Source organism: Centruroides sculpturatus, unplaced genomic scaffold, assembly GCF_000671375.1.
Source record: "Centruroides sculpturatus isolate CEXI.00-Female unplaced genomic scaffold, Cexi_2.0 scaffold424, whole genome shotgun sequence".
NCBI classification, from domain to species: Eukaryota; Metazoa; Arthropoda; class Arachnida; order Scorpiones; family Buthidae; genus Centruroides; species Centruroides sculpturatus.
Genome location: NW_019384695.1, coordinates 85,768 through 99,241, shown reverse-complemented (window position 1 = coordinate 99,241; position 13,474 = coordinate 85,768). Strand labels below are relative to the sequence as shown.

Here is a 13,474-nt window from a genome sequence, read left to right as displayed (position 1 = left end):
TAATAAGTAGCATAAAACTAGCCCGATAGATTTTCGGCAGTCTGTTGGTTGTAGCTATAATTATATATCGGGTTGGAGATGTTTGTATATATATTACGCCTTGCCGGGGCTTGCGATGGCCGGTTGAGAGCCGTATGGGAAGTAGGACGTGGGCACTGAATGTGTCCCCAGCCGGCGTTGTAATAACCGTCGATGGTTAAGTAGTTAGATTATATACGCTGGAAGAGGAGATCGGATCGGAGGTCCGGGTAGCGTAACTGGCAACGCATCTGCACGGTAAGCAGGAGTTGTGGGTTCGAGTCCCGCTCCGGGCCGATTTTTTCTCCCAGCGGTTCCAAATTATTTAAATTAATTAATATATTTATAATTATTAATTTTAATAAGAGATGGCGCCTAACGCTTACCTCTAGTGCCAAATTAATTACGTAATTTATTTAGAATTTAGCATTAAAATAGCCCGATTGATTTACGGCATTCGGTTGGTGTCTTACTATATTGGATATCGGGTTTGGAGATGTTTATTTATAAAAGTTGTAATTATTTTTGACACTTTGTCTATAATTTTTCCCATGTCAAGATCAACATAACTATAAAATTTTATTGATCTATCTCTAACAGCTTTGTCTACAGAGTAATGTAAAGTTTTAAACAGACTTTAATTACAGACACACTGTATATTTGCTATACTCATAACATACCTTTTCTACTTGATGGCTACTGTTATTTTGAAACTGTTTATGCAATTTTTGTTTCAATGCTAATCTCAGTTCTGATTTATTTTTGTAATCCTGAAATTAAATATAATGGTAATTAAATTTAATTTCTTGTACAAGATAAACAAGAATTAAATCATCAAAATTTTTCATACCTGTTCATATTCTGTTCTATTTTGAATATCAGTCTCTCCAGAATCACCAACTGTTTGAACGGATGACAAAATTTCTGTGGCTTCTAGTTTAATTTAAATTGAAATAAAAGTATAAAAAAGTTTAATATACAAATAATATATTTCATAATTTATTACTTAATAGAAGTAATATTACTTTTGGCAGGCTGATCACTTGCAAACCAACTGGACTGAACAGTAGATTCAAATGTATGAGCAGTATTATCATCAGAAATTTCTTCTATTTCATGTTTCTGTTCTGTTTTGGATTCTTCTTCTCCTTCTTCATNAAGCATGGTTCCAGATTATTAAAAGAGACTAAACTGTTTATGGAAATTTTTGTATAACAATTTAAAATTAATATTGATTAAATATATTAATGTGTCCAAATAATCAATGACAAAACATGTATAGAAATGCAGGAAGCTCATGGAATCACTTGAATATTTCTAATTATATATTTTAAATAAAAATTAAGTTTTTAATGTTAAAATTTTTAGAAAAAGTTTATATATGTTACCAGCAAAGTAGGAAATAAATACAAATATATGCTTTGCCTAGGCATTCAATTGAATGCTGTACAAACAGTAGATCTGTACAGATTTCAATATTCTCTACTTATTTCAATTCTAAAGTTTGTATATTATATAATAAAAACTTATTATATTTTTTAATTTGTGATTTTATTCTGTGCTTAGTTAAAAATTGTTTATTTATTTTCTGAAAGTCTGCTTACAAATGAGAAAAAATATAATGCTAAGTTGATGATAATTTAAATACTGTTCAATTTAAAATTTATTTTTTGCATTTTTGAGTCTTGAAAATAAGCATGTATAAATTGAAATGATTTAAAATTATATATTATGTGAAACTATATGTTAATCTTTGAATATTTTGAATTATAAAGCTCAATGAGTTTTGAATAACGGCAATTAAAATTAATGCAATCTTTCATAACTACAGTAGAGCATCGATTATCCGACTCAATTGGGGACTCGGGTTGGTCGGATAACTGAAAAAATCGGATAACCGAAAATAATGAAAATATACATTATTAGTATAGTATATTAGTATATCGCTATTAATTAGTTAAATGTAATTAGTATATTAGTATATCATTAACCTACTTTGCGTTGAATTTTCATCAATGTTAAGCCTAACAAATTTTTTTTAAAATAATAATCGTCNAAAAAACGTCAGACTATAGAGGGACAACTGTATATTAATTATAAAATTATAATGAAATAAATTAAAAAATAAACTTTTTAAATGCTAATTGAAAACTGTAATATTATTGTTGACATATGAAAAGCCTGTGTCAAAAATCAGACTTTACAGGAACAACAAAAGGCAATTAAATTAATATTGCATATAATAGTGTACGATTTTCTTGTGTGAAGGTTCATTATAAGTTGTAATAATGAATCACTTAGATTTACTACTGACTAAACTCAACAACTGGAAAAGATAGATTTAGTTGCTTATGATGTTTCTTCAGCAATGAGGACAGCACAATTATATTTATATAAGCTTATCACAAGTAACAGTACAGCCAATTCTATTAATTGAATGTTTGAAAAATATGCATATCTAAAGACCTGCACAACTATGACATAAAACTTATTTGACCTGTAGAGGTGTTTACAAAGTTCTTATCTATTAACAATAATATAAATGAGCAATTATTTATTGTGACATCATCACAATGCTGGACTGCAATTTTTTAGATCTCAGTGCACACAATGCTTTTTATTTTAGTAGTGTCCTGACCCTGTACATCATACTTTTCCTGTTAATAAGAGTGTCATGCCAGTCATCTATCTGACTCTGTTCTGGAAAAAAGTTTTGAATTGAACTATGTACAGTACCAAAGCCTGTTACTGATATGAAACTTGGTACCAGTCTGAAACTGGTGTGAAACGTGTACGCCCTCCTAATTTAAGCATATAACGCCTTAATTAGGAGGGCATATACTAACTCGTCCACTCAACAAGTTCTCCACACCGAACTGAGGTGTACTCTTCTCATAGCCACTGACCATGGGTACTCCAAGCTTATCTGTAAATCAATCGACAGATTCCACAACTCCCAATGCACAGTTCAAGTTGACTCCCGCGGCAAAAACTGACCCAAAGATGAAGAAAGGATCCTAGTCACTTACAACCCATATCTCAAATCACTATATACCAAGATAGCCAAGAAGCACTGCATCCAAATCACATACAGGAGATGTCCAACCATATTTGACATCCTTCGTAACGGAAAGGACATTCCCAACCAGTACAGACTCCCTGGAGTGTACAGCATCCCACTTAGGGATCACAGACATGATAGAGACCTCACCTACATCGGCTCCACTAAGCACTCCTTGGGGGTTACAATAAAAGAGCACCTTGCTAACATACAGCACATGAGGACCACCACCGCTCTCACTGTTTACGCCAGTGATCCAGACATACAGCCAGATTTTAACCATGGGAGAGTCATCTTCACCTCACCATGCACAGAACATCTAAGGTGGTTGGAGGCCATTTGTATCTACAGATCTACCCTCACTGACACCTGTATCAACCACAAGGAGGAATTGACTCTATCCATAGTGTGGCAAGTACTAATGGACAACGATCGGTAAACCTTCACATATGCTACCAGTTAGTGTGTGCATACCCAGTAGGACAACAAGAAACACATATTCAAATGAACTTTCAAATTGTCGTGTCCTTATTTAGTTGCATTCTGTCGGAAATTCACCGTTTTACCTGAAGAACCGTTTCTGGTTTGAAAACGTTTGTGAAGTACTGTTTTTTCATTCGTTTTTTATTTGAGTTTCATATCAGTAACAGGCTTTGGTACATAGATGACTTCACCTTGGTGTTGTTTAGTGTAAATTTTTGAATTGAAATGAGCAATTATTTATTGTGACATTATCAGACTGCAACTGTTGATCATATTTTAAATTTATTTAAATTAAAATATATGCTTTCCACCTCAAATTAGTACTGTAGTGACTTGCCCCTGTACATCATACTTTTCCATTAGCAATGGAATCATGTCAGTCATCTATCTAACTCTTTGCAGGGAAAAATTTTTGAATTGAAGTAATGTGACTTCCGGTTTTCATCAGAAGTTCTTATATAGTTAATAAGGGCCTCCTGTCTCTAAGCTTTTCATATCTAGTCCTAAATTTCATTAACTAACACCATTCTCAAGATTAAGGAAAGACAGATGGACAGAGAGATGAAAGCAGTGGGAATTTATAGGTCTACATTTTTCAAATTGCAGTCCAATAACATGACTGCCAAACCAAACCAGTAAGTTTATATATAGTTAATCAGGGCCTCCAGCTCCTATGCCTTTCATTTCTAGTCTTGACTTTCATCTATCTAACTCTGTTCTCAGATTAAGGAAGGACAGATAGACAGACACCAGTGGGAATTTATAAGTCTGCAATTATAAAATTGCAGCCCAAAAACACATTTCATATATTCATTAAAAACAAATTTAAATCTATTATTCAATTACTTTTGTGATAAAACTCAAATCTATTATTCAATTATTTTTGTGGTAAAACTCAAATCTATTATTCAATTACTTTTGTGGTATAAATCAAATAATTACTATTTATAAATCATAATTAAATAAATGTAATGACTCATGACAAATATAAACTATTATGACAATCAACATACAAAAACTGGTATTAACTACAACTAATATACTCTGATACCCAAAAACTAGCAAATAAACTCCAATACTTTTCTCAAACAAACATTTTCTTCTGTTTTCAAATGATCATCATCAGGTTACAATTTTTGAATACTGAACGGAACCAGTCATTTAAAAATTGCAACTTAAGTTTAAAAGCAAATAACATTCAAATCTTTCTAGCAGAAACTAACATGAGCATTACAGTGTTCAGAATATGGGAATAAACATAAATAATCTATACATTTACAAAAGTTTTTTACACATCTGGTGTAAAGAGGGTTATGCCAATCCAAGCCATAGCAAAAGAATCTGTCTCCTTGTAGTTGATCATTGTACATTTCTTGACAGCCTTGTAAATTTCTAAACACACTAAATACTTCAAACAAGCTGTCAAAGCCTAAAGCTGAGATTCCCAACATTTTGTTTCTTTTGTTGGACAATGTTTCTTCTTATTTGCAAAATATATTTTATGAAATTATTTTTTCATAAAATATATCTAATACCCAGTAATACCACAAAAGACTGAATAATATAACAAATATACTAAGTCATTATAATTAAAGTAACACTATTCAACTATGTCTAGAGCAGTGATTTCCCAATGAGGTCAGTATCAATCCTATCAATGAGCAAATTACATATTGTTCATACATATACAATATATTTTAATATGTTTAATTATTTTGTAAATACAGTAGATCCCCCTATAAGACGGTAGATACGTTCCGTTCTTTATGAATCAATTTTGTAGGAATCATAGTTTACAGACTACGGCTGTTTGAAAGGTTTTCTTTCATAAAATTAATCGATTCTAGACTAATTCGACTCAACATTTCCAAAATACGTATATTTTTTTGAAAATAATCTGTATAAACTACGTTATAAACAAAAAATTGTAGGATTGCTTACCGAGTGTGTACCGTTCGACTACGCCCGTTGCTAAAGCTTGGTTTCGTCGCGGAACAGCGCATCAAACCGCGGCCGCGATTTCTGATATTATTTTTCTGCGAAAACTTCGTTGACCTTTGGAGACATCCTTAATATAAATAATTTTTATGGCCGTTAAATAAGAAATGTTTCTTTCACAAGAAATGTATAAAATTACAGTACTGGACAGACGATAGGTCGCCTAACTCGCCGTAGCGTGACGCTAGACGGCGAAAAATATATATTTAATTATAATAAAGTTACAATAAATTAAGTTAATATATAATTATATATACAGTACCTAATTTATATATAATTAATATATAATTATATGTACAGTACCTAATTTATATATAATTTATATAATACTGTCCAGACGATAGAAATCTCTCCGTAGCGTGGCGCTACGGACGGCGGGTAAGTAGTTCGGCTGCCCGATGACGTTTTACGTATTATAGGAGTTATTTTTACCGTTGTTTACGGATAATGCCACAATTTTTATAGGAATCATAACTATAGGAAACGCTTTTATAGGGGGATCTACTGTAATATCATTTAAAAATTCTTGAAAATATTTTCATTATCATTTTCTAAACTTTCTGAGTATAAAAAATTGTAATAAAAATATATATACTGTATTTACAAGGGAGTCAAGAGAAAATTTTTTTTAAAGGGGGTCAATACACAAAAAAGTTGAGATCCTCGATCTAGTAATATTTAATAATCCAAATGCAATCAAATCTTGTATGCTAAACATGAAAGAAATTTCCTTAAGAAAAAAATAAGTACCAAAACTCACCAGTACAGCACTATTAGCACTGGAAACAACAAACATTTTATTTGTACAAGACCTTAGCAATGCAGGAGATACTACTCAATATGGTATTCATATATACTACTCTTTCTGAATATACTACTCATTCTGAAAGTATATAATCTGAAGGCAATGAACATTGTGTTGTTCAACAGGTAATTCTTTGTGATGCTTCTCACATGCAGTGTCATGCTGTATTTCAAGGTTGTTAACTTACAACAAGTCCTCAAAAAGTATATTTTTTAAGTGTTTCCACAATCAAAAATCACATTAATATCCAAAATGCCAAGATTAAACATTCACCAGTTAAACATTCAGTTCTTCATCTTTAGAAGGGATATCAATAAAAGTCTTCAAAGCTTCCAACCTTCAAAAATTTTTGGCATTTTTAGGCTTCAAAGCTTCAGGAAAAATAAGCTGAAGAGTTATAAAGATTTTAATTAATATTCAAACAACAGTAAAAGTAAATTTCAAAGCAGAAGAAATTAGAATGTCAGTGTTGGCACAGAAATGTAATGAAAATGTATAAAAACTTTATTTAGTGCTCAAAACCATCAAATTTACATCAACTGATAGTGAAAGGGTTTTCTCGATTTGTAGTAAATTTTAACAAAAGTAAAGAATCAATCGTCTCCTTATCTTTTTAATGCTTTAATACAGCGCTGTCCAACTGGCGGCCCGCCAAATAATTTTTACGGCCCGCGAGTACATTTTACTATGAATAAATTTATGTTACTAAATTATTATTNTTTTACTTAATATATTTATTTGTTTATTTTTGTTAACTTAGAAATGTAAAATTCTTTCAGAATAGAATGAAACTATGTAGAAAGATTTTATCATAAATCATAAATCAGATGTGTAACAAATTTTACAGTAAAAGTATTTTAACCTATATGAACTTTTAATTAATAAAATATATCATGTTTGTATTATATTTGATTTAATTAACATTGTTAAGAGTAATTAATAAAATTAATTTGATGAATGTCATTGAATACTTATTTGTAGCAGTTCTGATTTTAATATACAGTGAATTATTTTTAAATAGAAAACTGAGGGAAAAAGTTCGTCAACGTCGACGTTTACTTCAGCAATCTTTGATGAAAGAAGTTGTTCCACCCGAAGAAAATAAATTGACTGTACAATCACACAGGAATATTAAATCATGGGTATGCTGTAAAATTTTTATGCATATATTTCTTAAAAAATACAGATTTAAAATTGCTTATTAAGATTTCTGAAAGAACAGGAGATGTAAACAGTTTATTTTTTCTTATGCAAAGTACTAAATACTATTAAGTGCACATAATTTCATGTACTAAGTAAATGTACTGTTATGAACAACACAATTACCTCTGGTAAATATTACAATATTAATCAACAATACTTTTAAAATTTGAAAAAATTTTTAATTCTGCTGAATGAATGCTTTTGACTTTAAACTCTACCATTATCAAAAATCATCATTCTATAATGGATTTTGTTTAAATTTTAGAACCATAAAAACTTATTCTTCTTAGCTAGAACTTATGTATAAATAGATAATAAACAGACTTTTTTGCACATTTCCAGCAATTTCGCTATATACATATAGCAAATGTTTTTAGCCTTGTTTAGAGGCCAGCATCAGGCTCTTTATCAAAGATTTTATAACCAAACTTCTCAATTTGGAACACTTTTTTTGAAAGAAAAACGTTCAAACATTTGTCCAAACATTTAAAAATTTAACACCGCACAATAAATTATTACAGAAAATAATATATTATGGCTCGTATATAATAAATTTAAAATATTGTCAAATGTATGACTGTTTGCTATGTATGCTCATGAAACATATCTCCATGTATAGGATTGTCTACAAGCACTTTCCATGTGTTGGAAATCATTTCAGCATCCTTACTGTTTATACTTCTTCTCTGTTGTGCAAACATAAATATGATATCACAAGGAACAAGACAACTACTGCTCTAGCACATTATGTGATGGAGCCTGAAGTGTCAGTACTATGAGAAAAGGCCATATTAATTAAATATATGCTAAATGAATATAAGCATTTAGCATATATTTAATTAATATGGCCTCTTCTAAATTTTCATTACACATCATTGATTAACACTTAAACAAAAAACGTACTTACTCATGCCTCTAACCGGTGTGTAGAAATACAAAAATATTTTTGTATTTCTACACACCGGTTAGAGGCATGAGTAAGTACGTTTTTTGTTTAAGTGTTAATCAATGATGTGTAATGAAAATTTAGAAGAGGCCATATTAATTAAATATATGCTAAATGCTTATATTCATTTAGCATATATTTAATTAATATGGCCTTTTCTCATAGTACTGACACTTCAGGCTCCATCACATAATGTGCTAGAGCAGTAGTTGTCTTGTTCCTTGTGATATCATATTTATGTTTGCACAACAGAGAAGAAGTATAAACAGTAAGGATGCTGAAATGATTTCCAACACATGGAAAGTGCTTGTAGACAATCCTATACATGGAGATATGTTTCATGAGCATACATAGCAAACAGTCATACATTTGACAATATTTTAAATTTATTATATACGAGCCATAATATATTATTTTCTGTAATAATTTATTGTGCGGTGTTAAATTTTTAAATGTTTGGACAAATGTTTGAACGTTTTTCTTTCAAAAAAAGTGTTCCAAATTGAGAAGTTTGGTTATAAAATCTTTGATAAAGAGCCTGATGCTGGCCTCTAAACAAGGCTAAAAACATTTGCTATATGTATATAGCGAAATTGCTGGAAATGTGCAAAAAAGTCTGTTTATTATCTATTTATACATAAGTTCTAGCTAAGAAGAATAAGTTTTTATGGTTCTAAAATTTAAACAAAATCCATTATAGAATGATGATTTTTGATAATGGTAGAGTTTAAAGTCAAAAGCATTCATTCAGCAGAATTAAAAATTTTTTCAAATTTTAAAAGTATTGTTGATTAATATTGTAATATTTACCAGAGGTAATTGTGTTGTTCATAACAGTACATTTACTTAGTACATGAAATTATGTGCACTTAATAGTATTTAGTACTTTGCATAAGAAAAAATAAACTGTTTACATCTCCTGTTCTTTCAGAAATCTTAATAAGCAATTTTAAATCTGTATTTTTTAAGAAATATATGCATAAAAATTTTACAGCATACCCATGATTTAATATTCCTGTGTGATTGTACAGTCAATTTATTTTCTTCGGGTGGAACAACTTCTTTCATCAAAGATTGCTGAAGTAAACGTCGACGTTGACGAACTTTTTCCCTCAGTTTTCTATTTAAAAATAATTCACTGTATATTAAAATCAGAACTGCTACAAATAAGTATTCAATGACATTCATCAAATTAATTTTATTAATTACTCTTAACAATGTTAATTAAATCAAATATAATACAAACATGATATATTTTATTAATTAAAAGTTCATATAGGTTAAAATACTTTTACTGTAAAATTTGTTACACATCTGATTTATGATTTATGATAAAATCTTTCTACATAGTTTCATTCTATTCTGAAAGAATTTTACATTTCTAAGTTAACAAAAATAAACAAATAAATATATTAAGTAAAACGATATATTATACAAACTTATAAACAAATAAGTCAACAGAAAAAAAAACAACCTCTCGCACAAATAAGTATATTAAATTTATATTTATTTATAAGATAGAAAAATGTTAAAATGTTTGGTCATCTGTCCTCAATCGATAATGAGAAAGATTAGCAAACTTAACCCAATTTAAGCCAATTGCTTAGAACAGACTAAATATTTTTTCCAATAACCTATATATTCCTTAATTTTATTAAACTATTTTCATTAAGAATACTTAATTACTATTAATTGAGATCATAAAAATTGCACTTTTCTAATTGTTACATTAATTTAATAAAATTGACTACATTTAGAACATATTTTAGATTAGAATTTCTTATAAATTTCTATAATAAAAATTTTTATTCAGTAATAAGATATTTGTTAAATTCAATATTATTCTTCAGCTGTTAAATTTATCAGCAATATTTAAACAATAAATATTATATGATAATGGTTATAACAAACATAAAATCACTTTAGCTGCCAAACAGATCAGGTTATATAATTTCAAATTAATACAATAAAAGATATGATATTTAATTTTTTATAGATCTGCAGAAAATGTTGCTTTTGAGAGTTTGAACGGAATAATTGATATGAAAGGATAATTATTTTTACTAGATCTTTCTAAATTAATTGATGATAATGTTCCTGTATCTAATATCAAATCTGTTCAATTATTAATCAATTTATCAGTGTAATTTTTATCAAATTATTTCATAACTTGACTTACTTGCAATTATTGTATTTTTATGTTTGAAAATCTGTCAACTGTGTATCAACGTTAGACACTTATTTTATGACATTAAATAAATAAATTCACAATTTTATCACAAATGTAAGATGTGATTAAGCTATTTTATTTTTTTATTTGAAGTGCAATATGAACAGCAGCTGTGTTATGGCTATGACAATTTATTATATATATATTCAGCTGGTTAAGTTGAATAAGTAAGTTGTTCATTTTAAACTTTGAAAGAAGGCATAAAAACAAGTTAAAAATTAGTTTTGAATTATTACAGAATAAAAAAAGTTATTGCAAAATACAGCAAATTCTCACTTTATGTCATCATTAGGTTCCTGGAAACTGCAATGTTAAGTGAAACGACATATAATGCAACTAATTTTACCTTAGGCTAAATGATGTAAACGAGAGTTGTTTTCTATTAAATCATTTTTGCAATCTCCAGCATTTAATTCCTGCCTCATAAAATCAATTTTACTGTTATAAAGAAAATTGAACGATAATATTCTAAATGATTACAAATATACTCAACAATAAACAAAACTTACTCTAACATCTTGTAAACGTGCAGCCAAATTTATTAACTTCCTAATGTTTTCGACCATGTTAAATGACCTTTATCAAGAAAAAAACTTTAAAATTTGAACACAGTACATTTGCATAAACGAATAAGCTTTTCGAATGTTTTTAAATGATATTCTATTGAACATTAGGGGCACCATCTTTATCAATAGCTAATATTAAAACATGAAGATAAAATAAAAAGCATAAAAATAAAATAAAATTGGGACCATAAAGAGAAAATAACCACAAACATTAAAAAGAAATTAAGATGCCTAAAATATAACATATAATGTAACAAGGGCATACAGTAATGTAAAAAGCATTTGAGCTGTCTGTTTCTTAAAAATGTGTTTTCTACTGTATCCATTTCCTCTGTTTATTAGGGTTTATATCAAGCTTAAACACCATGCAGCCGACACTTTAATTGATTCTAGAAAGTTGATGGAGAAACCTTTTTGGTTGGCTTTACAGATCTGCCATGCTTCCGCATAATGATGGTGCTTAATGTCCCGAACTACTTGTATTAGTCTTGCTTGGTCCCATTCAGCTTTGACTCCTTGGGGGTCGGCTAAAACGTAAGTGGCCAGCGCTGTGCATGGTTGTTCACTTCTTACATTTCTTTGGTGTTCTGCTATATTGGTGTTTGCTCCAATATACATTAATTTATTTTGTCGCCGTGTGTCCGTAATGGGAATTTTATAAACTCCAGGAAGTGTGTTCCTGTTGACCTCATCTTTATCCGATCTTAGTAGTTGGTAAATGGTAGAGTTCCTTTTATATATGATTCATTTGTTCGTGGCTTTTCTGATGCATCTACAGATATTATTCAACGATGCTCTATATTCTATCGTAGTAAACCCCTCAGTATTAAGTACTTTTCTTCTCTTGCAGCATTGGCTGGTAATAGCCTTAATATTGACCCTGTATGTCTTGGCTAGCTTATATATATAATTCAGCTCATCAATGCTGTTCTGAGTATTGTTACAGTGTGAATGGGCTCTTGTGATGAGTGCTCGGAATGCTGCTAATTTATATGCTGGGGGTCATGGGAGATCCAGGGGATAAATATCAGGTTGTAGGTGGGTTTTTGCTAGACTTAGTATGGAAATCTCCTATATTTAATCTCCTACTCGATATTTTATCTCATTATTAATTAAATTTAAATATCATAATTATTTTCCAAGAAATTTATTTCTATCTTTAAAAAATAATTTCAGTTGTAAATTTGAATTATAGCTCATTTAAAGTCTAATTAAAACCAAAATAAATCATTTCAGGCTTACATTCATAATATAAAGCCATTTTTTTAGAGTTGTAGGATGTAATGTAAATTCTAATTCAAAATAAGGAAAAGATGCATTACTATATGTAAACTAACTATTTTGCAATCATTGAAAATTTATTTATTTAATTTATCTAATTTATATTTATCTTAATTATGAATAGAAGAAAATAATAATCCTATTTTTCAAAACAATTCCAAAAAACAAACTTAAATTACAGAAAACAAATTTTATATTGACGATAACAACATATCCAAATTTTACAACTCAGCATCAATAGTTTTAAATATTTTTAAATTGTTATACAGTATTTGAACTATTTATAAAAATCATATATGTATCAGCAGAATATTTCTCATATTATGAATATAAAAAATTTAAATACAATTTATTTTTGAATAATTGAATTTAACAATTTAATTACACAGTTTATTATATTTACTAGTATAATAAATCACTTGGTAGCTGATTAAATCATCCAAATAAATCTTCTTACAACTAAATTATGAAAACAAATCCAGTTTAACCTTTTAAAAGTCATTAATATTACTCCATTTTTAGTGCTTTTGAAGCATCATTTCCATTTTCCTAATCTGAATCATTCTAATCAGTTAAATAAATACAGTGATACCCCGAACTTATGCGATAGGTGGGACAGAGCGATAACCGCGTAAGTCAAATTTGCATAAGTCAGGGTATAATTTCGCATATAAATACATACAAATTGTTTTTAATTGGGGCCGGAAACTAAAGAAAACAATAATTTAGAAAAAAATGTTTAATAAAATCTTAGATAATACATATGTATAACAAATTATATTAAAATCGTAAACCGAAGTTATTTTGATGTAGAAGGTTTCATAAAAATCTAACAAATTCATCTGACAGCTCAAAGATTTTTTTCTCCCGCAAAATTTCCTCG

The 13,474-nt window shown here is 29.1% G+C and overlaps 1 protein-coding gene across 1 annotated transcript in view; it reads right to left on the bottom strand.

Moving 5' to 3' along the window:
* LOC111627418 (coiled-coil and C2 domain-containing protein 2A-like) overlaps nucleotides 1–1,182 on the bottom strand; it is a 22,004-nt gene extending 20,822 nt beyond the window's left edge. Inside the window, exons 1-3 of the mRNA XM_023370984.1 lie at nucleotides 1,044–1,182; nucleotides 869–951; nucleotides 699–788 (exon numbers count right to left, since the gene is read on the bottom strand). Of these exons, the coding sequence (XP_023226752.1) occupies nucleotides 699–788; nucleotides 869–951; nucleotides 1,044–1,182 (312 nt within the window). The remainder of the gene's footprint in view (nucleotides 1–698; nucleotides 789–868; nucleotides 952–1,043) is intronic.
* Nucleotides 1,183–13,474: the final 12,292 nt, after the last annotated feature.